Source organism: Choloepus didactylus, chromosome 7, assembly GCF_015220235.1.
Source record: "Choloepus didactylus isolate mChoDid1 chromosome 7, mChoDid1.pri, whole genome shotgun sequence".
NCBI classification, from domain to species: domain Eukaryota; kingdom Metazoa; phylum Chordata; class Mammalia; order Pilosa; family Megalonychidae; genus Choloepus; species Choloepus didactylus.
This window is the reverse complement of record NC_051313.1, coordinates 114,788,995-114,812,615: the sequence shown is the minus strand read 5'-3', so window position 1 is coordinate 114,812,615 and position 23,621 is coordinate 114,788,995. Positions and strand designations below refer to the sequence as shown.

The 23,621-nt window shown below is 49.7% G+C and overlaps 1 protein-coding gene across 2 annotated transcripts in view; it reads right to left on the bottom strand.

Annotated features, from left to right (window-relative positions):
- The window catches only part of CPNE5 (copine 5), a 94,347-nt gene that overhangs the window by 45,723 nt on the left and 25,003 nt on the right, over positions 1–23,621 (bottom strand). The window contains exons 4-9 of one of the 2 annotated variants that reach the window (XM_037843886.1): positions 6,029–6,132; positions 4,746–4,785; positions 4,453–4,529; positions 3,931–3,990; positions 1,827–1,877; positions 1,464–1,527 (exon numbers count right to left, since the gene is read on the bottom strand). In XM_037843886.1, coding sequence (XP_037699814.1) covers positions 1,464–1,527; positions 1,827–1,877; positions 3,931–3,990; positions 4,453–4,529; positions 4,746–4,785; positions 6,029–6,132 — 396 coding nt within the window. The remainder of the gene's footprint in view (positions 1–1,463; positions 1,528–1,826; positions 1,878–3,930; positions 3,991–4,452; positions 4,530–4,745; positions 4,786–6,028; positions 6,133–23,621) is intronic. The other variant, XM_037843887.1, reaches the window with a different exon arrangement.

The following is a 23,621-nucleotide window of genomic DNA, read 5'->3' as shown; positions in this document are numbered from 1 at the left end:
TTAACACTGGCTAACACTATCACACCTCTATACTAGCAGTTCTCATAGTTTTGACCCATGAGGTCAAAACTATTTTCACAACAATCCTAACACTCAGTTTTCTAGAGGCTACCTGACAGTGACATTGGAACAGACTGACTGCAGAAGCATACGTGAGAATCCAGTTGTCTTCTAGTGCCAATCATTAAAGAGATTTGCAAAAATGTGAAACAAGTCCACTCTTCTCACTAAATAATTTTTGGTTTGGAAAATACAGTAATTTTTCAAAAATATGTTATTTATGTAAATATGCAATGCTTTCAATTATGGCTATTTTTTAATGAGTTAATACATAACTATTTTTAAGATTTCTCAGTTTTAATTTCTAATGTGGTAACTATTGATAGATAACTGACGTAATGATCCACCCTGCTGACTTCCCAGGAAGGTCAGAAATTCCATCCCGCCCCTCCCAGCCCTGCAGGAAGCTGGGTTCCCAGGTTAACCCAGGCTTCTGTGCTCACATGTGACCCCTCCCACCTCCAGCCCTGCCCCTTCTCCCTTGGACACACCATTCTCTCTTTGTGGCTCCTAATCAGCCGCGGAGGCACTCAAGCCTGGGTTTGGAGGATTGAATCCAGCCGACCTGGATAAGAATCCTGATCCTGCTACTTACCGTTCTTTCAACAGGTGAGTTAACACTAAACCTCCCTGAGCCTCAACTTCCTCAACCATAAAATGGGAATAACAATGGAACCCACCTCTTAAGGTTGTCAGGTGTAGTGATAACTTATGGAAAATGCCCATCACTTGACAAACAATAACTATCATTATTATTATACTTTATCATTAGTATCGGGCATCAGGTCAGGTGCCCTGAGCCCCTTTCTGATGTGGTCAGCGGCCCCTTCAGCCGTCCCCATCTCCAGCTTCTTCACAGTGCCACAGAAAAAGCAAAACCGAGGGCTGTTTGGAATTGCAGACCGGCTTCCCAACACACACACACACACACACACACACACACACACACACACACACTCTCTGAGTCCTTCAACCCCATGCAGGATGTCACTCTACTCTAGAGCTAAAAGTGAAAAATGACAATTAAATGTCAAGCTCCCAGCTCCCAGACAGAAAAGGCCCCTCTTGATGCCAGTGTTGGTGCCAAGACAGCCCTGGCTTAAGGACATGTGAGTGACGGCACAACAGGGGGTGGAAGGAGCCCTGACGTGGGAGCAGGGGACCAGGGCTCCCAGCCCAGCTCTGCCACTGCCTGCGGGCGGTGGGTTCCACCCAGGGCCTGCACCTCTGCCTGCTCAGCTGTAAAAAGGAAAGGCGCCTTCTGCCTCTAATGTTACAGACTCCTATGACAGCCGGGTCAGGAAGAGGAGCCCTGTCCACCCCATTCCCTGGGGCACGTGTTCCCTGACTTCGGTCTCTGCCCCGCCCCTACCGGGTCCTATCCTGGTTCCCCTGCCACTCACCCTACAGTTGCTGAGCTCCTCAGCGGACAGGATGATGGTGCCACATTTCTTCCCTGGGACCCCACTAGGGGAGGAGAAGATGAATGAAGAATCAGACAAAGGCAGAAACACAAACCTAAACACTCCCTGACTCTGCCCCTCCACATCTTCCCCCACCCCCACTCCCACCACCCAGCACATCTGTCCCAAAGCCCCAGAGCAGACAGTCTTCTAAAACACTTGTGGCAGCGAGGCCCAATGTGTTGGTCTCTGGGGCCAGGCCCCCAGGCCTGGAGCGGCCCCGCCCTCTGCTCCCCAAGAGCCTGCCAGGAAGGGCAGCGTCTGCAGTGAAAGTCCTAGAATCGGAAAAGCATCCAGACTCACCCGGAGGCTTCCAGACCAGTGGTTCTCAAACTTTCCATCCAAAGACCACTTCTGTGGGCAAAAGACCTCGTGGGCTAGCCACCCCACCCTGCGCCCAGCTGAACCCCAGAGCCCCTGAATGTTCCATTCACCATGGGAGAGAGAGCAGCAAGAGGCAGCAAGGTGCAGCTTTCCCAGGCTTTCTCCCATGGCTAACTCAACCTCGCACTCCTTGGCTGGGGACTCCCTTGGGGAGATTCCAGCCAACCACATGGCTTCAAAGTGAAGTGGGCAACCAGGACAGAGTTCCTGAAGTTGGTTCACCCAGATAATCCCCTCCAGGAATTCAAGTTCCAGGGTGGGACCGGTACCACCTCTGCCCCTGGTCAGGTGGGGCCCCTCCCCCCAGCACCAGCCCATTCCACTTTGTCATCTGGAACTAACCCAGAGGCCACTGGGTGTGAGAGGGAGATGTCATTTTGTCCAACTGCTGTGCAAAGACTTTGGGCTTGTCACTGCACCTCTCTGGTCCTCTGTCTCCTTATCCATAAAATGGGTATGATTATAGTATCCATTTTACTAACTAATATGCACACACACAGTGCCTGGCTCAGAGAAGGCCCTCAGTGAGCATCATTTCCTTCCCTGCCCCCTTTGCTTCACAATTGTGCAGAGCTGATAAATTCCAGCCTCAGACCACCCCTAGGTGTGCTGGGGGCCACCAGCATGCTGTCTGTGGAACACACTTTGAGAACCACTGATGGAGCTCTTCCCAGCACCAGCTTTTGGAGGGAGAGGCCCTCAAACAGAGGAGGTAGGGAGGAAGGGGAGTCAACTCCAGACAGCTGACAAGATACCCCAAATCTCTCCATGTAGGTGAGCAGAGCAGGGACCACATCTGGAGCCTCCTGGGCCTCGGGCAGGAGGCAGGGCCTGCCAGCTTGACCCTAAGACTTGGGCAGCTGAGCTGAGTGCCCCAAAGCTCCTTCCCACCCCTCCACTTGGTCCTTCCTGGAAGGAGACATGATTTGTTTGATCAGGGAGACGGAATCCTCAAGGCTGAAGCTGGTTCCCTCTTCTGTTTCCTCTCTTTTCTTTCCCTTTCCTGCCCCAAACTGCTCCCACCTGCATGGCCTTCCTTATTCTCACTCTCCCTCCCTCCCTCAGTTCTTTTTCTCTCTTGCTTTGTCCCTCTGTTTCTCTCTCCAACTCCCGCTCCCTCTCCAATGGCTGCTTACCTACTCTCCCAGTAAATGAGTATCCACAACTTCCTGGGCTTTCCTGGAGGTCCCTTCCCCACATCCAGCTGGTCTGGTAGCCAATCTGGCTGCTCAGATCCCAACTCCTTGGGGCCCTCAGAAAAGGCCAAAGGAGCTCTGTTTGCCCAGCCAAAATGCCCATCTGCTGGAGGCACCTTCAGGCTCATCCTCTGAGCAGATGCTCCTGCCCTGGGCCCCAGCCAGGGTGAGAAAGAAGCCAGGGTGTGGACCCTCCAGCCAGAAGGGGAGGCGAGGAGAGGGTCTGTGTTGCCCACTGTTGCCCGTGTTTGCACAAGGCCAGCCAAGAGCAGACGGTCAGGATGCGGCTGGGGGAGTGAGGGTGACCCACCATAATCGGGGAGCAAATGTGAAGATTGGAGATTAGGCTGAAGCTACTCTATGGTGAGGAGGGAGCTGACATCCAGCAGTGAACACAATGGAGGGAAAGAAGGGTGGGGGACAGAGAGAAGGACGGGAGAGAGGGAGAAGGATAGGAGATGGGCAGTAGGAGGCAGAAGAAACCAGCCCAGGGAGAGAGGAAGGAAGGGAGAGTGCCCAGCCCCTGCTGGATTCCTGGAAGCAGACCCTGCACTAAGCCCCTCCCTGCTCCATGAGGTCCCACTGAGTCCCACTGGGATGCTCAAGCTCTACCCTGGATAGGGGCAGGGGTCAGCTGCAGCATGGGAGCCTCCATCCAGCATCTGAAGAGCCTGGGTCCTTGGGGAGGGATCCAGGACCCTCTCTGTCCCTCCACCTGAATTCACAGCCAGGGGGACAGCAAGGACTAGGACTGGACTGTGAGGCCCCCTCTGCAGAGCTGGCTGAATGTCTGAGCACTCCAGGGCCAGAGATGCTGGGTAACCTACCCATTGGATACAGCTGGCATGGGTTTGCCCGTCCTGGAATTCAGGCTGAATGCTCCTATCCTGTGGAGAGAGTGAGTGTGTGTGAGCAGAGTGGACACAGTACTTTGCATCTGTATTCTCAGAAGTTGATTTCTGTTCTGGAGACCATTAAAGCTGGACCAAAAGCCACAGGCCAGGGGAACGAGAGCTCTTCTTCCCTGACCTTGTTGTGAAGCTAGCTGTGTAGAAAGTCATCACCACCACCCACCACCCTGACCTTTGAGCTTCAGTTTCTTCCCCCATGCAGTGACCGGGGTGGGAGTGGGGGAGTGGGCATGCACTAGATGGTGTCTCGGGACCTCCCTGGAGTGTGGGGCTCTAATAGCCAAGCCTGGGTCCCTCCAAGGTACTAGAGTCTGCAAGGCCAGGGCTCATTTACCCTGCAAATGCCTTCCACAGGCTAGCTGCTCTGCCCCACTCCGAGCCTCAGCCAGCCCATAGCTGGGAAGGCAGCCCAGACAGACTGCACCCCCACATACTTACGTGAGGGGCTTCTCCAGGCGGCTCCCAGAGGACCCCACAATCTCTCCGAGGGTGCAAAAGGCCTGGCCCAGGAAATCCTGCATATCCAGAGTTCAGAAAAGACAGCTGTCACCCATGCTGCTCACAGCCATCATCACCTCCCCCAAAACCTTGCCCCTGGAAACATGAAGGGCTCTGAAATGACAGGATACAGCAGCAGACACACTGTACCACTGCGAAGCCCATGGTGGACCCAGATTATGAGACTTAAAAGACCTTTTCAGAATCACTTAGCAGACACTGGCAGGACTCACATGTTTGGATAAATCGGGGCTCTTGGAATCAACGTCGTATCTGTAGGGAACACAGAGAGTTGGTGAAGGTCGCTGGGTTCGTCCTGCCCAACCCTGAGTCAGGACCCGTGAACCCCAACAAGCAAGCTCTGACCCAGTGGTTATTTCTGGGAATAATGAGTGGAAGGGGCTCAAGGGAGTCTTCTGGGGTACTGGGTGTGCCTATGTCTTGACTAGAGTAGTGGCTGTGTGTAAACACATGTAAAAATGTATCACAAGGTGTATGCATAAGATTTGATATACGTTGTATCATAGTATACCTCACTATAAATTAAAAAAATGAAATACACAGGTCTGCTGCCCTGGCTGGTCCGCAGGGGGCTGGACTACCTTGTCGTTTGCTTCAGGTCCTGTTCATCACCTCACCTTGGCCAGGGTGATCCTGCAGCATGGGTTTCTCCCCTCACCTGCCCACCTCACCACTCCCCATCAGGCTCCCAGGCGGCCCTTCCTTGAGCGGTTCCAGGCCCAGAGAATGCCTGTTGAGGGTTAGATTCTCTCCCCTGCCCTGAGCACTTTCTCTCCCCACCAGGTGACTTCTCTACCTTGGGCTTCTGTCCATCTCCTCACCTTCAGTTTTTCCCATCGCTCCCCACAGACTCATCTCCTTCTGTTGCATTTTTCCCTTGATCCCCTCAGGCCCTAAACTCCCTTCTTTCCCATTCTGTCCACAGTTCTCCAGGACACAGACCTGCCCAACCACTCCACATCCTATAAAAACAAAACACACTGTCCCACCTGTTCACCAAGACTGAAATTCCACCATTATCTTTAACCTCAGGAAGGAGGCACTTTCTGTCCTTCTGAGTCCCATCAGCCAGGTTACCTCTGGGAAAGGGGGAGGCTGGGGAACCATCTTCCAGAGGAGAGAGGCAAGTGGGTTCCTCCCAGACACCAGGGGACCAAAGGCCTGGAGTTGCCCCCAAGGTCTTTTACGAAGGGGAACTCTCGCCCAGAGCCAGGCATCCCGCCCAGTGCCCTCCCACAACTAAACTAAGACAAAGTAGGGAGTGGCGCCTTCGTTTCCTCTTCCCCAGTCCCTCTCCATCCCGTGGAGCAAGACAGGGCTGGACTTGAGCTACTCGGCATTTTTATCCCTGGCCTGCCGTGGGCTCCCTGTTGGCACAGCTCCTCCCACCGCCCCTGCGGGAAGGAACTCCCGCCCCCCACCCAGGCCCTGCGGCCCCGCCTCCCATCGCCGGCTCCTCCCCCCAGCTCCATTCTCCGCAGGGCCTTCCACTCACAGGTCGAAACGGAGGTTCTGCTTCTCCTCGAAGAAGTAATCCACGATGAATTTGCGCACAAAGTCGGGGTTGAGCGTGTTGTCGATGACCTCGGTGCGTCCGAACTGCAAGAGAAGATGGGACGTGTACCTCGGGGCCAGCCCGGTGGGGAGCGGAGAGCAGTTGGCGCCACGTCCCTGAGTCGCGCTCCGGCGGTAATAGAAGCCACGCCCCTCGGGGTCCCTGGCCCCCAATCCCCTCCCAGTCGAAGCGAGAGCGCCTCCAGCCCACAGTGGAAACCATCCACATTATTGGTCCAATCTCTGTTGCCAGCTTTGTTCTATCTGAATCTTTGCTTCACCCAATCTATATGGTTTGACACCTGAGCAGGCCCCTCACTTTCCCACCTCAAGGTCTTTGTGCTAAGCCCTCCTCCTGGTCTCCCTTCCCCTTCTCTGCCAGTGGCATTTCCTCCCATTCTTCAAGGTCTGTTGTTAATGCCACCTCCTCCGGGAAGTTCTCCTGATCCCTCCAACCAAGAGGTTCTTTTCCTTCTCTGAGCCCCCACTGAACTTGTGTCCACCTGTGACTGATTCCGCTCCACGTTAGGTGTGTATTTATTTGATGCCCCCAATTGTAAACGTGAGGGCAGACAGGGACTCTGGGAGACATCCTTCTAGATCCCATCTCCTGGTATTCACGCCCTTATGTAATTCCTCGCAGCGAGCGTGCCCTGGGCCTAGTGACTTACTGCTATTGAATAGAATATGGCACAAATCATAGGATGTCACTTCCCAGATTACACTGTAATCGATGATGACTTTTGCCTTGGCCGCCCCCCACCCTGCTTGCTCACTTTGATGACGCCAGCTGCCGTGCTGTGAGCTGCCCTACAGAGAGGCCTGCGTGGCAAGGAACTGTTCTAAACATTTTGCATGTACTAGCTTATTTAATCCCTGCAGCACCCTCTGCGCTGGGTATCCCCATTTTATAGAGGAGAAAACAGAAGCACAGAAATGTTAAGTAATTTTTCTAGGACCATAGGGCTAATAATTGCCGACTTCAAGGCAGAAACCCAAGCATTCGGGTCCAGGCCCTGTAAGCCGTGCTGCACCGACCACATGTGAGGTCCAGAGGGCAAGGACTGCGCCCAGTGACTGGCACACAGTAGGAACTCGTGACCTGTTGAATGAATTCACAGTGAATGAGGGAATGGTGAGTAGGTTTGAGCCCCAACTTCATCTCGAGCTAACTGTGTGACTTGATCAGAGCCATTCAGAGCCTCATCTGAAAATGGAGACTATAACTACTTGTCCTACCTACTTCCTGAAGGTATTATTAAATTCAATTCAGCTACTAATTCGGCAAACAGTTTTTAAACAGGCAGTAGGCTGGGTACTGACCTACAAAGATAAATAGTAACTCTATACTTAAGGAATTCTCTGTCATGGGTGGGATAAATTATTAACAAATAACTGCAACCCAGTGTGATAACAAAGGGCTAAAGAAGGTCCTCACCCCTGATAGCATGTTGGAATCACTGGTGAGGGTAAAAGATGTTGAAAGGGATGGGGAAAAAAGATGACTGAGGGCCCTGTCCAACACACCAGTCCAGGGATCTGATTCCACAGGGATCTGCACCTTTCATTACCTTTGAGCTGTTTTGCCTCTCTGTAAGTTACAGCAAACACAGAACAATGCAAATGATTCTTGTCTTTAGAAATGCAAATGAATTTTGTCCAGTGAAATACAATTGATTATTGCTTTGTGGATTTTGCATCTATTTATAAACTCATTTCAGCATTCCTGATAGCCTGTATGTGTGTGATTTGAATTATTTGTACTGGTTGTAACATCTTACTGATTTGCCCTTTAATTAATGAGTTAAATAAAATCTTTGTCACATGTTCATTTTATTTTTGCATGGGAGTTGTGATTTTACCTTTTTAAAAAATTTATCCCTTTAACAGGAGCTTTTGAATATATTCATGCCTAGGCTCCACCACAGACCAATCAAATCTGAATCTCAATGGATGGGACCTGAGCAAGAGATGTGTTTAAGTTCCCTTAGTGATTCCAAAGTGCAGATGGAGTTGAGAACCATTGGTGAAAGAGAATACAGCAGAAGAAAGAAAATTAACAGTTAGAGAGCCCCTACTGAATGCTCAATAGAGCAAGTGATAAGTGAGTTCATAAGTTATTTCAATGAGTTCTCACCAAAAAAACTAGTTTTGTTTTGTTTTTTTACCCATTTTACCAGTGAGGAAACTGAGAATCAGACAGGTTAAGTAACTTGCCCAAGATCACACAGCTAGGCAGAGCTGGAATCCAAACTCGGGCATGTCTAAACCCAAAGCCCAGTTACTTCACCTAACTGCTTGCAGTTGTCAAGCATTATAAAAATCACATAAAGACAAGGTTTACTCCACAAACATTTTTAGAAACTCTGTGGTGTGCAAGGCAATGGGGAGGACAGCAAGTTGAATAAGAATGGCTTCCGGCTCCACGCCCTAAATTTGATAGCAATTGTATAAAGTATAACCTTTGTCTCAAAAGAGTTCCTACATTTTCCTCCCCTGCTCTTCTAATTCTGAATACCTCCTGTCTTCAGACAAAAGGAACATTTCTCCGCATTCATGCAGAATATTCCAGGTGAATGCTCAGATTCCACAGGATCGTCTCTTAAGATAAGGGCTTGCCTCCTCCTCGCTCTGCCGATCCCTCTCTTAAACATGTCAAAGAATCCCGCTGGCAGGATGTGAGAAACCCCGGCCCAGAAGGAGCAAGCTTTCCTTTGTGCAGCTCCCTGCCTCCCTTCCCCAGCACAGACTCCGAGGAAAACACCCATTAGGGAAGATGACAACGCCCCTTTTAAAATGGCACTTGAAGCTTCAATAGAGGGGAATTCCCAAGAGATTGCGCTCTGCCTGAGAAGGAAATGGAGTCCCCTGGAAACAAGATGAGGAGGGGGACTCTGAGGGTCCCCCGGAATGTCTCCCAGAGCAGGAAAGGGGGGCAAGTGAGCTGGGGAATGAGGAATTATCAGGACGCGGAGGTAATTAACACGCACATCAAAAACAACTGCAAATCTACAACCCAGGGACTCAATGAAGATGTTTTATAGCCTTCATTACTTGGGTTAATAACAAAGCAAAAAGGAAAAAAAGAAAAAAAAAAGTTAAGACTTGGATTTTAAAAATCCAAGAAGCCACCAGGTCTCTGTCAGGCCCAATTTACTCTACGATTAAACTGAACTGATGTTCTTAAAAAAAAAAAATCAGTTTGCCTGCTGTATCTCATTCTTCATAGAATAACAGAGTTTTCAAGCTGGAAGGGACTTGGAGAGATGAGGAATTAGTGCCCCGGGCATGGGATGCACACAAAGGCATGCGATCTAACTGCTGGGCAGCAAATCCTGCTTGGGCGAGAGGGAGAGGGGTTTACCCCTCACCACCAGCAGCCTGGAGCCGAGCCAGCCCTGGACGCCCTTCCAGTCCATTCCGAACCTCTATACCCTCACTCCAGGGCTGAGGGTGCCGGGGACCCTCACGCTGCTCACGCAGTCTGGGACACAGGTCACCAAACACCGGTGGGCACAAGAATTCTGACTAACAAGGCTAACGGGGAGCCCAAAAATCTGCATTTTTGCCAAACAATTCTGATCACTGGGTAGGTTGGCAAATGTGGATTTGGTAGGGGTTGGTATGAAACTTGGTGAGGGCCCTGAAAGATCAAGGAGGTGAGGGGAACCCTAAGCAGGGGCGGGGGTAGTCTTCACCAGGGAGCAAGGAGGATTAAGTGCAAATGTAAAGAGAGCCTGGAAATTAGAGTAGTTACCCTCTGAAAAGCCCAGTAGGTGAAACTCCTGACAAGACACAAAAGATGCTCCCGAGGGCTTCTAAACCTCTATGACTAAGTCCCAAGGACATAAATTAAGCAGCATTAATTACATTTCAACTCCACTGAGACCCTCAAAGGGGGGGCAAACTTGAAACTTCTTTGGGGATTAAATTAAGTGGTTCCCAGGGGCTCTGCTGGGGGGTGGGGGGAGATGGGCTGGAGTTCTGCCAAACTGGCCTTAGGCAACGGCCAGTGGGGGGCTGGGACTGAGAGCCTAGGGCAAGCCAAGCAGGGTCTTCCTGCCCCATGTGCAACTATGAGGCCAGGAGGGGGGTCCTACTCGGAGATGGGGGCACAGAGCTGGCAATCAGTCCTGGACTGATGTCAAGGCTTGTCCTCTGAGTGCCGGAGAGTCTCCTGCTGCCCCCACCCCGCCCCAGCTCCATTCTCTGTCATTCTACGCCCCAGGAGTCTGTTGGCCTTTGGACAGCAAAGGTTTCCTTGCCCTGTGGGTTTCAGTTGGATTTGGCCAATGGGGGCAGTGGAAGGAGATGGGGGGAAAGAGAGGTTCAGGGTATTTTTTCCCACTCCTGCCCGGTCTCAAGTGGCTGCTTCCCTCAGGACCACCTCTGCCTCCCCCTGAGCTCCACAGCACCATCTCCTCCCACCCCACCCCAGCCCCTTCAAGCCAGAGGTGGTAACATCTCTCTGCTGCTTCTCTCTGACTGCTGCACTAGACCTCGTGGGTTCTCTCAGCCTCATGCAAACTATGAAAGAAACCCCTTGACCAAACCTCTTCAGTTAAACCATCTGAGTAGAATTCTCTTTCCTGCCGGGACCCTGACTGATACATTTTCTCATGTGCAAACACATTCACACTCATATAATTTCCAGTTCAGTTGAACATAAGCTGTCCCCCAGCCCTCTTCTGCTCAGACTCAACCGTGTAACATTCAGGTCACCAAGAAAGCGCACGGCTCCCACCCACACAATCGAGATACCGAACGTCCCATGACAACCCCCCGGGACATGTCAGCACAGCCAGCCCACCTGAGGAACACAGATGTGTCTTGAACTTCGGGAGAATCATGACTCCATGAAGCAGCAGAGAGAGGGCCCAGTAGGTAGGGTCAAGTACTAGGTTAGAGTCAGGGTTTGAAGCTCCTAACCTGGGCTTTAGGTAGGTTTGTGACACCCTGAACTCGGATGCAAACGCCTGTCTGCATTTTCTGGGGAGAGGAGCCATGGTTTTCATCAGCTTCTTGATAAAGGAGCAAAGTTCCAAAAAGCTTTAAGTGCCACTGATTGTAGCTTTGAAGGCAGATTTTAGGGTTTTCCATATAAATCTGTGTGGTGGTTTGAAGCTGCATGTACCCCAGAAAAAACATGGTTTTAAATTTCACCCATTCCTGTGGGAGTGAACCCATTGTAAGGAGAACTTTTTGGTGAGGTTACTTCAGTGAAGGTGTGTCCCACCTCAGTCAGGATGGGTCTTAGTCCTATTACTGGTGTCCTTGATATGAGAATGAAATTCAGACAGAGATGAAGCCACAGGAAGCCAGAAGCTGAACATCAACGGAACCCAGAAGGGAAGGGAGAGGCCAGGAGATGCGGCCACATGTCCTGCCGTGTGACAAGCTAAGGACACAGGCTCTCCAGCAGCCAGTACCAGAACACCACAGTCTTGGGAAGAAAGCATCACCTTGATGATGCCTTGATTTGGACTTTTTCCCAGCCTCAAACCATGAACAAATGAATTCCCATTGTTTAACCCAACCCATTTCATGGTGTTTGCTTGAGCAGCCTAGGAAACTAAAACAGGATGTAAAGTGAAATTGTTTTGTTTTGTTTTAATTATTTTTACAAACACTTCCCCTTTGTGAAGTTGTTAGTAGCCCAGCATCTGGAGCCAGGTGTCCTCAGTTCAAATCCTGATTCTGCTACTCATTGGCTGTGTAAACTTGGGCAAGTCCCTTTACCTACCTGTGCCTCAGTTTCCACTTCTGTGAAATGGGAATGACAACTTATTCACGTCATAGTGTTCCTGGAGGTGTAAATGATTTAATTTATGTAATATGCTTAGAAGAAAGCCCGAGACATAAAAAGCTCTCAGTAAGTTAATGATTCTACACTCCAGTACTTTCTAAGTCCCAAACTCTGGCTCCACTAACATTTCCTGCTCAGCGCCTTAGCGCCTCACCTTCCATCCTGAGTAGGTATCTGTCCTCCAGTCTAAAGAGGCCCCCGCTCTGAGTGGTGTCTCCTCAGACATCTTCCACACACCAGGTCAAGCTGAGGGGGACATGCAGGGCTGGTCCTTTGCTCTTACAAACTGACTACTTCATGAAGACCCAGGCCCTGCCCTCCTGCAGCTCCCCCACGACCCAGCAGCTCCGGCAGTGCCCAGGCCAGAAAAAAAGGCAGAGACCCCAGGCCTGGAAAAGCAAATTCACTCGGGCCACCGTCAGCGGAAGGCAGGCAGGAGGCACCCTCAGTCAAGGAGGCTGCTCAGTAGCAAGATCGGGGTAGTGGACCTGGGCACACGCAGACCCTGCTCAGACAAACTGACTCACCAACTCGAGGCACAGAGCAAGGCAGCCTGGAAAGAGGCTCTCTCTGCTGCGTCCAGATTTCTAAAATCTGGCCCCTCTTTTCTCCTTAGAACCCACCTGCTGTGGGGCAAAGACATCAGGCAGCTGGGGTGGCTCTCAATGCCTGGGTTGACTTCCCACGAATGCCCGTGGCTGAGGGTCAGCAGGGCCCAGAGCCAGGTGCTGCTGTGGGGTGGCCAGGCTGTGGGTCTAGGAACCCCACTGGCCTGGGGTTCAAATCTCGATTCTGTCGCTTACCATCCATATGAGATAATCTGGATAACCCTCGGGGATTATGTTTCCTGTTTGCTAAAGTAGGCAGAGAATAGAAAGGAACATTCAAGAAGCACTGTATGGAGTGTCTGTGGCATAGTTTGTCCTCAGACCTGATAATAACCCTCAGGTAGCTCCTACTGTGTGCCAGGCACCGAGCGTTTCCCATGCATTGACTCATTTACACCTCACAACACCACATGAAGCAGGTACTATTATTCTCCCCCATTTTGCAGATAAGGAAACCAAGATAAGGCTCAGAGAGATTGGATGATTTACCCAAAGTCACACAATGAACGGGTGGTAGAAACAGGATTCGAACCCAGGCAGAATGACTCCAAATCAATAAGGGGTTGATAGAGACAACAATCAATAAGTGGTTAACCCATGAATGAGGCCAGGACACTGTCCTACAGAGGCTTCACTCCTGATGTCCTCCCTGCCAGCCCTACCCCTGAATTTCTTCAGTGCTTCCCGTTCCTTCCACCTCCTAACCCTTCCTGTGTGTGGGCGGGTCTACAGGTGAGGCTGCACAGGTGAGCGTCCCTGACTTATGCCTCTGCCCACCCCCTCCCTACACCCCCAGCCTCCACCCCCAGTCCTGGACCCTCATGTGATTTCTGTGAACATTTGTGGGTTGACAAGTTGACCTAGATGATGATTTCATCTAATTAACCAATGAGAAAAGAGGCAGGGGAAGGGGAGGGGAAGGGCTGAGGGTGGGGAGGAAAAGGGCAGTGAGGGGAACCTGGGTAGGAGGCACCTGGCCCGGCCCACGTGGGGCCCCGGTTCTCCCAGAAGCCTGCCATCGCCCCCTCCCTCTCAGGTTTCTTTCCTTCCTCAAATCCTCCTCCTCCTTCCCCTTTGTATCCTGACTTCACATCTTCAAAACACTTCCACACAGCCATGATCTCATTTAATCCCCTCAGTGACCCCATGGAGGAGATATTATCATCATCCCCATTTTACAGATGAATGAGCAGAGGTCTGGGAGACCACAGGGGTCTCCCTGAGGCACCCCGCGGGCAGGGGAGGGGGCCAGGGAGCCACGCCCCTCTCAGTGCACAGAGCTCCCAGGCTTGGCGAAGGCACTGCGACCCCTGGTGTTCACCACAGCCCCCCACCTCAGTAATGAGTGGGTGGCTCTCCGCAAGCCCGAGCAATCTTATCGGCCCTTTATTTAAGCAGCTCTTGCCTTTTAAAAATTACAGCTGAATGAAGCTTCAGAAACCTTCCCCCAGCTCCAAAGCCCCCAGGGGCTGTGCTGGACAGAACGAGGCTGGAGCTGACACACCGGCCTCTACCTCGCAAGCTGCTGGCCCTTCCCCAGCCACAGCTCCCCCTATAATTTTCATATATTATGGATCGCTCCTTAATTGGGGAGTCTAAAAGCCTTGCTGCAGAGCCCAGCCCTGGCCCCTCATGAATCATGTTCACTGGGATTAAAATTAGAGGCCAGAAAGCGATCAGATTCAAATAGAAATAGGAAAGGGGAATGTGCTCTCCAAGAACAGCCCAGGGAGCAGGGGTCCCGGGGAGCCCCCAGAGGCCAGGCTGGGCACAGGCTGGGCACCAGGAAGGTGGGCCTCAGGGGCCACAGACGACTTGGTTCCACGCTGGGCCTGCCACCATCTTAGGTCTAGAAAATTCTCTCAGTGTGGAGAGAGGAAAGTCAGGCTCCGAGAGGGGAAGAGACTTGCCTAAAGTCACACGAAGCAAACCGTGATGTCTGCACTTTGTGTTACTTTGGCCTGGTGACTTCTTGGCCACTTCCTGTTTTTCGCTAAGGGCCCTAGGTGAGGAAGGGGCAGGAGACTTCACTTCTGCATTCAGTGGGGGGCGTGGGGGACCTGAGTGAGGAGACCCAAGGCTCCACAGGACAAAGGCCTTCCCGGTTCTCAGGCCTGTACAGAGAAGGCTCCTCTCCAGCCCCAGACACAGTAGCAGGCTGTGAAATTCTACCCACCTTATAATGAAAGACTTCCTGCCAAAGAGCTTAGTTCCTAATTAGCCATTGTTCCAGATAATCTGCTAAATCACCCCAACTCCTGAGGAATGGCCCTTTACCAACATGCCTGGCTGCCAAGCTGCTGGCAAAATACTCCCCACCAAGCCCCAGGCTCTCCCCTTGTCCTGCGTGGGCAGCTTAGCCTGGGTGGCGTCGTAGTGGGTGGGGGTCCAGGGCATTGAGCAAGCCCCTGTCCCCAAGGCAGCAGGCATCATTGAGGGGCCCTGGGACCACTTCTCTCCCAGCTCACCCCAAAATATCTCTAGCTCCTACCCAAAAGGCATCCCCATGTTAGAAATTATATCATCAGTGGTTCCTTCTTTGGATAAAACATTGGTTTCTCACTTACAGCCTCCTATAAGAGCCATTATTGAGCATTTTCCATGCGCCAGGCACTTTACTTGAATTAGCTCACTTAATCCTCACAGCAGGCTCCGGAGCCTAAGTCCTGGCCCAAGAGTCCCCAGCTGGAAAGGTGTTGGGTGGGAATTTGAACCCCTTGACCTCAGAGCCCCTGCTTTCAACTGGTCAGTCACAACTGAAAATTGTGTCTGAACACTAGCACCAAAAGGTAAATAGATTTTTTAGCCACCAGGGACCTGGCCTAGAACCTAAGGCTTTAAAAAGCAAAATCCTTTATTCAAATGAAATCTTAGGTTCATGCTTAATGTATTGCACAGAAATAATGAACATCTCTGATGGAGTGGGGGAAAGGGAGGCAGGAGCCATTCACGAATTCAGTTGGTCCCCAAGGTACCACCATCACACCTGGCCTTTTCTAGCCCACTTTGAAAATCATTATTCTGGGCAGAAGAAAGGACCAGGCATCCAGAATTGGAAGACCAGGTTCACATCTCAGCTCTGCAGCACGCCAGCCGAGCCATGCCAAGCACAGCAGATGAGGAATCAGTGATAGCTTATTTCTTCTGGGTTGCCCTGTAAAGCAAGGACCTCTCTATCCCTTGGTTTTCTTATCTGTGGAGGTTATAAGGGAGGATTTGAACCAACACCAAAGCAGGTTTTAAAGCCCTAACCCTAAGACTGTAGGTAGGTACCCAGGGACCCATCTGGTCTGTGAAGGCAAGTCTCCATCCTGGACTGCCTACCCTGATGGTGGGGAGACAGGGCCCTGAAAATCCAGCTGCATGACAAGAGCAAAGACCACTGAAGGCTTCTCAAGGGTCCAAGACTCAGGAGGGACCTCTCTTTGCAGAGGCAGATCCTTCTCTGCAAAAATGGGGGTGTCTGCCTTGGCAGTTGATCTTACTGCCCTCCCCCATGTGGGACCTGACTCCCAGGTGTGTAAATCTCCCTGGCAATGCAGGATATGACTCCCGGGGATGAATCTGCACCCGGCATCGTGGGATTGAGAACATCTTCTTGACCAAAAGGGGGATGCAAAATGAAATAAAATAAAATTTCAGTGGCTGAGAGATTCCAAATGGAGTTGAGAAGTCACTCTGGTTGGGCATTCTTACACACTATATAGATAACACTTTTTAGGTTTTAATGTATTGGAATAGCTAGAAGTAAATACCTGAAACTACCAAACTGCAACCCAGTAGCCTTGACTCTTGAAGACGACTGCATAACAATGTAGCTTACAAGGGGTGACAGCGTGATTGTGAAAACCTTGTGGATCGCACTTCCTTTATCCAGTGTATGGATGGATGAGTAGAAAAATGAGGACAAAATAAATGAAAAATAGGGTGGGATGGGGGGGATGATTTGGGTGTTCTTTTTTATTTTTTATTCTGATTCTGATTCTTTCTGGTATAAGGAAAACATCCAGAAATAGATTGGGGTGATGAATGCACAACTATATATGGTACTGTGAACAGTTGATTGTATACTATGGATGATCGTATGGTTTGCAAATATATCTCAATAAAACTGAATTTAAAAAAAATGGGGGTGTCTGGAAAGTCAACCCCAAGCTCAGCTTGGAGAACACTTCTTAGAGAAGCTTGTCTCCTACTTTGAGCTTTAGCAATAATAACGTTTCATTTATTCCTTTAAATCTCTTAATCAAGATCTATGTAACTTGACTGGGACCATCCAGTGTTGGTCCCCAGGGATCCTGTGCTAGTTTGAATATATCGTGTCCCCCAAACGCCATTATCTTTGATGTAATCTTGTGTGGGCAGATGTTATCAGTGTTGATTAGATTGTGATTCTTTGAGTGTTTCTTTGGAATGCACCCCATCCAGCTGTGGGTGATAACTCTGATGAGATATTTCCATGGAGGCATGGCCCCACCCATTTAGGGTGGGCCTTGATCAGTGGAGCCATATAAATGAGCTGACAGGCAGAGGCAACTCAGTGCAGATGTGAGTGATGTTTTGAAGAGGAGCTACAGCCAAGAGGGACACTTTGAAGAAAGCACAGGAGCTGCAGATGACAGACAGTTTGAAGATGGCCGTTGAAAGCAGACTCTTCCTCCAGAGAAGCTGAGAGAGGACAAATATCCCAAGTGCAACTAAGAGTGACATTTTTGAGGAACTGCAGCCTAGAGAGGAACGTCCTGGGAGAAAGCCATTTTGAAACGAGAACTTTGGAGCAGACACCAGCCATGTGCCTTCCCAGCTAACAGAGGTTTTCTGGTCACCATTGGCCATCCTCCAGTGAAGGTACCCGATTGCTGATGTGTTACCTTGGACACTTTATGGCCTTAAGACTGTAATGGTGTAACCAAATAAACCCCCTGTTATAAAAGCCAATCCGTCTCTGGGGTTTTGCATTCTGGCAGCATTAGCAAACTAGAATAGATCCCAAATTGAACTCATAGCCCAGCAGGCGGAGGGTCACTTCATTTCAGATTTAAACTCTGAGCTGTCTGGACTGATAGGGATGAGGGTACCTGGTGATTCAGAGAAGTTGAAGGTAGATTGGAGTTGGATAAAGTCAAGGCTTGAGGATTCCTTTTGGAGGAACAGAATGGCAAGAAAAATCAAGGATTTGGGGGGATGAGTACACTAGATAGGGAGGTTCAGGGCATTTGATTATGAGGAGAGGGAGAGAGCTGGGAAAGGAGGTGGAGTAACAGGCTGTAAGGCAGGGTGAGAAACGTTTGGAGTCAAACAGCTTGAGCTCTGTTATATTGCCTATAACATATTATTTAAAATTATTTTAAAAAATGAATTTCGTCCATCCCCGGGCAGAATATGGCCTGAGTGTGGCTTTCAGGGCTGAACGGGCCCTGGTGGAGAGGTTGTGCCTAAACTCGGGTCTGACCATGGGAGGTTGCTGTTACTTGCCCAAAAGATCAGACAGCTGAGGACAGCCAGCCTGGGTTAGGCAAGTTCATAACAGATTTGATTCCCAACCCTGCCACCGATTAACCATGTGGCCTTGGAAAAGCTACCTAAAGTCTCTGAGCTTCAGTTTCCTGTCTGTGACATGAGGCTAACCATCATCTCCCAGGGTCACTGCAGCACGCCAGCCGAGCCATGCCGAGCAGAGCAGATGCGGAATCAGTGACAGCTCCTTTCTTCTGGCCATTCTTAGGATAGTCCAAAGTTAAGGAGGCTCCAACACCAGGCTAAGAAGTTGATATTCTGTCTGCGCGGCAGTGGGGAACAATGGGTGAATCTCTGAGCTGTGATTTTGAGAGCCATTGGAACCAGGGAAAACCCCTATTCTGTTCAAGAGGAGGTAAAGCCGGGAGGAGTGATGCCGGCTGCCTGGGGCGAGCGTGGGGTGACATTTTGGGGAGGCCACAGCCAGGGAGGAAGGGTGGAGTCTGAAAGGAGGTGGGAGAGAGACAGGGCTGGAGCCTGGGCGACCACCAACCCAGAAGAACAGGGCACCAGGAGGGAATAAAAGCACCAGGGGGGAGGGTGTCAGCCATCGCCCACCCCACCCCACCACGCGCCAGAGGCCACCATCCTGCTCAGTGAGGCTGTGAAGCTCTGGGCATGACTCAGCACGGATGGCATTGCTGAGTCTGGCCTTTCTTGGAAGACTCCCTCCTGAGGACAGATCTTCCCCACAGGGTCAGAAGATGCATCCTTCCAAGCTCCTCTTCCCCCAAAGCCCTCATTGCCTGGAGCCCCGGGACTCAGGTTTTGCAGAAAGACTGAGTCCTCCTGCAGGCAGGGCTGTTCAGCCTGACGGGGTCTCCAGTGGTGGCCATTCCTGCTGTGGTGGAGCCCCCGAGCGCCCAAGCTGGGCAGCTGCACATCGCAGTTGATAACCCCAGGCATTTTCAGAAGTCAGTCCTCCCAAGGGCTCTGTGATGGTTTGGATGTATTATGTCCCCCCAAATGCCATTATCTTTGATGCAGTCTTGTGTGGGCAGGAAATGTATTGGTGTTGATTGGGTTGCAGACTTTTGACTGGATGTTTCCGTGGAGATGTGATCACTCAACTGTGGGTGAGATCCTTCACTGGATAATTTCCATAGAGGTGTGACCCCGCCCATTCAGCATGGGCCTTGATTAGTTTCCTGGAGCTCTATATAAGTTCAGACAGAAAGAGTGAGCTTTGCTAAAGCCAAGAGGGACACTTCGAAAAATGCACAGGAGCTAGGGGTTGCAGTTTACGGAGACATTATAGAGACGGCCTTTGAAAGCAGACTTTTGCTCTGGAGAAACTAAGAGAGGACAAACGCCCCAAGAGCAACTGAGAATGACATTTTGGAGAGAAGCTGAAGCCTAGAAAAGAACGTCCTGGGAGAAAGCTATTTTGAAACCAGAACTCTGGACCAGACGCTAGCTACGTGCCTTCCCAGCAAACAGAGGTTTTCTGGACACCATTGGCCATCCTCCAGTGAAGGTGCCCTATTGTTGATGCATTACCTTGGACACTTTATGGCTTTAAAACTGTAACTGTATAACCAAATAAACCCCCTTTATAAAAGCCAATCCATTTCTTGTATTTTGCAAAAAGGCAGCATTAGCAAACTGGAACAGGCTCCTAACCCTATTTTTCAAAAAAGTAAGCTAAGTCTTGGAGAGGATAAAAACCTCACCCAGGTCACACAGTGAGTAAATAACCAGGGCTGGGATGGGACCCAGGGTTTTGGATATCGAGTTAAGGACCTCATCTGACAAGACATCTGACTGATATTCATGGTGTTGAGTGTGGGATGGAATTGGACAAAGTTAGGTAGATCTTAAAGTAGCTGACTGTTAGATCCCAGAAAAAAGAAACTAACATGTAGAAGGAGTTTCTAACCCAGGGGCCCCCACAGCTTATCTCACAGAATACAGGTGCCCCATAAACTAAAGAATGAAGGCTGTTCAAGGATGTTCCAGCCACAGTGGAGCCCCAACCTCAAAAGCCAGGTAAAGGCAAGATCAGATATCTCCATAAGATGAACAACCAAAAAGGCCTGCTCTCCCTAGATAGATAACACAGCTGCTTTTCTAAGAAGAATAATGTGTCAGAACCCTAACAACCTATCAGCCCAGAAATTGACAGGCACTCACCCAGTCGAGGCACAGGATGCACCCAGCAGGCACCCTTCTCCCCCAACACCCTCCCATCCCAATGTGGGTTTTTTCCTTTAAAAAATGCTGCCCTCAGATAGAGAGCTGGAGCCATTTTATTTCTCCCCCACCAGCTCCCATCCACTTTCTCCCTCTAAATAAACTCTATACTTTGACTCGCTGCATTGTGTGGATTCCTGAACAACTCCAACCTAATACTGATGAGCATACCCCATAGGTAAACTAGAGAACAGGGATCAACCTGGCAAAAGGTCTCTAGTGGGAACCACAGCACTCAACCATTCAACCACTATCACCCATGTGGACCAGGAGGCAGAGCCCAGATGCTGGACGCGGAATTAGAATTCAACATGATCTTCACAAACTGTAACAAACAGACCGAACCCAACAAGTGACACATAATAGGGATAATGTTAAACCCCAGATTTAGGTTCAAAAACTCAATTGCTGAGTTTGAGCTGGGATAGGGGGGATCCTGTTGGGAGAGCAACTCAAGTGAGGAAGACACAGGAGCCCCCAAACTTGACATGAAGCAAATCGAAGATGCCTGTCAAAAAGACCAGTATCATACAAAATGGCATTGCTAGATGCATTACCAGCCTCAGGCACAGGGACACAGAATGCAGAGGTTGGAAGGGATGGGTGTCACTGTGGGGAGGGAGCCATTCCATGATGCTCTGGGTTGGAGAACCGGAAGCAGCCTCCAGCATCCAGCTACCGGGAAACAGCGCCACAAGGAGGACCCTCTGTGACGGGAGCACAAGTTTGTGAATGTAATTAATGTCGCCAAATCATACAGTTAAGTGGTTAAAATGGGAAATTGTGCATTGTATATCCATTACCACAATAAAAATTTGAACAAAAAAAGAGAAACCACTGATAGAAATGGCCGCATTCTAAGTTTGCACAAAAGTGGACTGATATTGAGAGGACAAGCAGGTGGAAATGCAAATCGACTTACCCTGAATCCCTCAGGAAGGCAGAAATAACAATAGGTGGAACTGTGCCCTTTATCTATAACTCTGTTACAGTTCTTATAGCATCATGTTCTACAAACTACTTTCACATTCATCTCTGTGATGGTTAGGTTCACGTGTCAACTTGGCCAGGTGATGGGACCCAGCTGTTTGGTCAAGCAAGCACTGGCCTAACAATTGCTGTGAGGACGTTTGTGGCTGGTTAATAAACCAACAGGCTGGTCATTAAATCATCAATTGACTGCAGCTGTGATTGATGACTCACTGAAGGGCGTGTCTTCCACAATGAGAGAATGTGGTTGGCTGGATTTAATCCAATTAATCAGTTGAAGACTTTTAAGCAAGACAGATAGAGGACCTTCACTTCTTCTTCGGCTGACCAGCGAAGCATTTCCTGAGGAGTTCGTTGAAGTTGCCAGTTAGTTTCCTGAGGCGTTCATCAAACACATTCGTAGAAGATCCCAGTTCATTTCCTGAGGAGTTCGTCGAAGTTGCCAGGTTCGTTTCCTGAGGAGTCATCAGACATCTTCATTGGAGTTGACAGTTTGCTGACCGCCCTACAGAATTTGGACTCATGCTTACCCATAGTTGCGTGGCTCATTTTATCTTATATTCATAGATACCTCTCATTGCTTCTGTTTCCCTAGAGAACCCTAACTAATACAACTTGGTACCGGGAGTGGTTCTTAAGAAACAGAATCTTAAAATGGGCTTTTACAATTTGTTTTCTACTCTGATTAAATTCAAAGGCACTAATGACTCTATTTCCAATAATCAAGAGGGCTCTGACAGTCCATGGCATGAGTTGGCAAAAGAGATACACAAAATAGCACCGTTTGATTCTTCTAATCATACTCTTGTACGAAGCAAGGCTCTGGGTGACAGTGTTTTTCATACCTTCACAGAGTTTTGCAGAATTAAGAGGTATAATGATGTTGGCTGGCTGCTCTTAGATACATTAGATAAAGTTGCAAGAGAAAAGGACGAGCTAAAGGCTTCAAATTCAAAACTTCAACGCCATATGACAGATGTAAAGGTTTCTATGTATGCCCTGGAAGAAAATCTTATTTCCTGTGCCCGCAGACTTGAGGTTTCTGAAAACCAGATGCAAACTCTCATTGTGCGAGTAGCAGATTTACAACGTAAACTAAAATCTCAACCTCTCAGGGTGTCTGCTGTTAAAGTAAAGGCATTGATTGGAAAAGAATGGGATCCCGAAACTCGGGATGGGGGCATATGGATTGATAATGGCAGTGAGGACATCAGAACCCTGGATTCTGCTGAGTCATTGTTAGATTTACTTGTAGAGGGCTGTCCTGAGGAAACAGCTTCCCCACCTCCAGTCTGCCCTAAGGAGCCTGCCACCCAACCCCCACCTAAGGATATTAACCCTTCAGTGCCTGCTAATCCTGTAAGCACCTCCCCTGAGGAAGCAGCCCTCACTCCTCTGTCTGGAGAGATTAACCCTGTTTTAAGAGATGAAAATGCAACAGAACGTCCTGAGGTAAATGGCTTGAGGGATAATTCTAACTCTTTTCATGACCCACCCCCACCACCAGTCTTTGCTTCAAGACCTATAACTAGACTAAAGTCCCAACAAGCCCCAAAGGGTGAGGTACAAAGTGTGACCCATGAGGAAGTACGCTATACTCCAAAAGAACTGTATGAGTTTTACAACTTACACAGACAGAAACCAGGGGACTATGTGTGGGAATGGATATTAAGGGTGTGGGAAAATGGTGGAAGGAATATAAGGTTGGTTCAGGCTGAATTCACCGATATGGGCCCACTAAGCAGAGATTCTGCATTCAATGCTGTAGCCCGAGGCGTTAGAAAGGGCATTAACAGTCTGCGTGGTTGGCTGAAACATGGATCAAAAGGTGGCCGGCATTATTGGAGGTTGAAATGCCAGAACTGCCCTGGTACAATGTGGAGGAGGGGATTCAAAGGCTTAGATAGATTGGAATGTTAGGGTGGATTTATCATGGAAGACCTGCTCACACACTCCTGAAATGTCCAGAGGACACACCTTTTACCAGGACTGTGAGGAATAAATTTGTGAGACTAGCTCCATCATCCCTGAAGAGCTCTGTAGTTGCCCTTCTCTGTAGGTCAGATATTACTGTAGGAACTGCTGTCACTGAGCTAGAATCCTTAAACACAATGGGGATAATCGGGTCCTGGGTCAGCAGAAGCCAAGTGGCTGCAGTTAATCACCATAGACAAGGTGGGCATGGCTACCATAATGGAAAACAGGCTCAAAGCAGCAATCAAAATAATACGACTCGCAGAGACTTATGGCGTTGGCTAGTGGATCATGGAGTACCAAGTAGTAAAATAGATGGGCAATCGACTAATTTCTTGTTTGAACTATATAGGCAGAAGAATTCTAGGTCACGTGAACAAAAGTCTCCCTTGAATTACAAAAACAGAGAGTCACGGCCCCTTAATCAATTCCCAGACTTGAGGTAG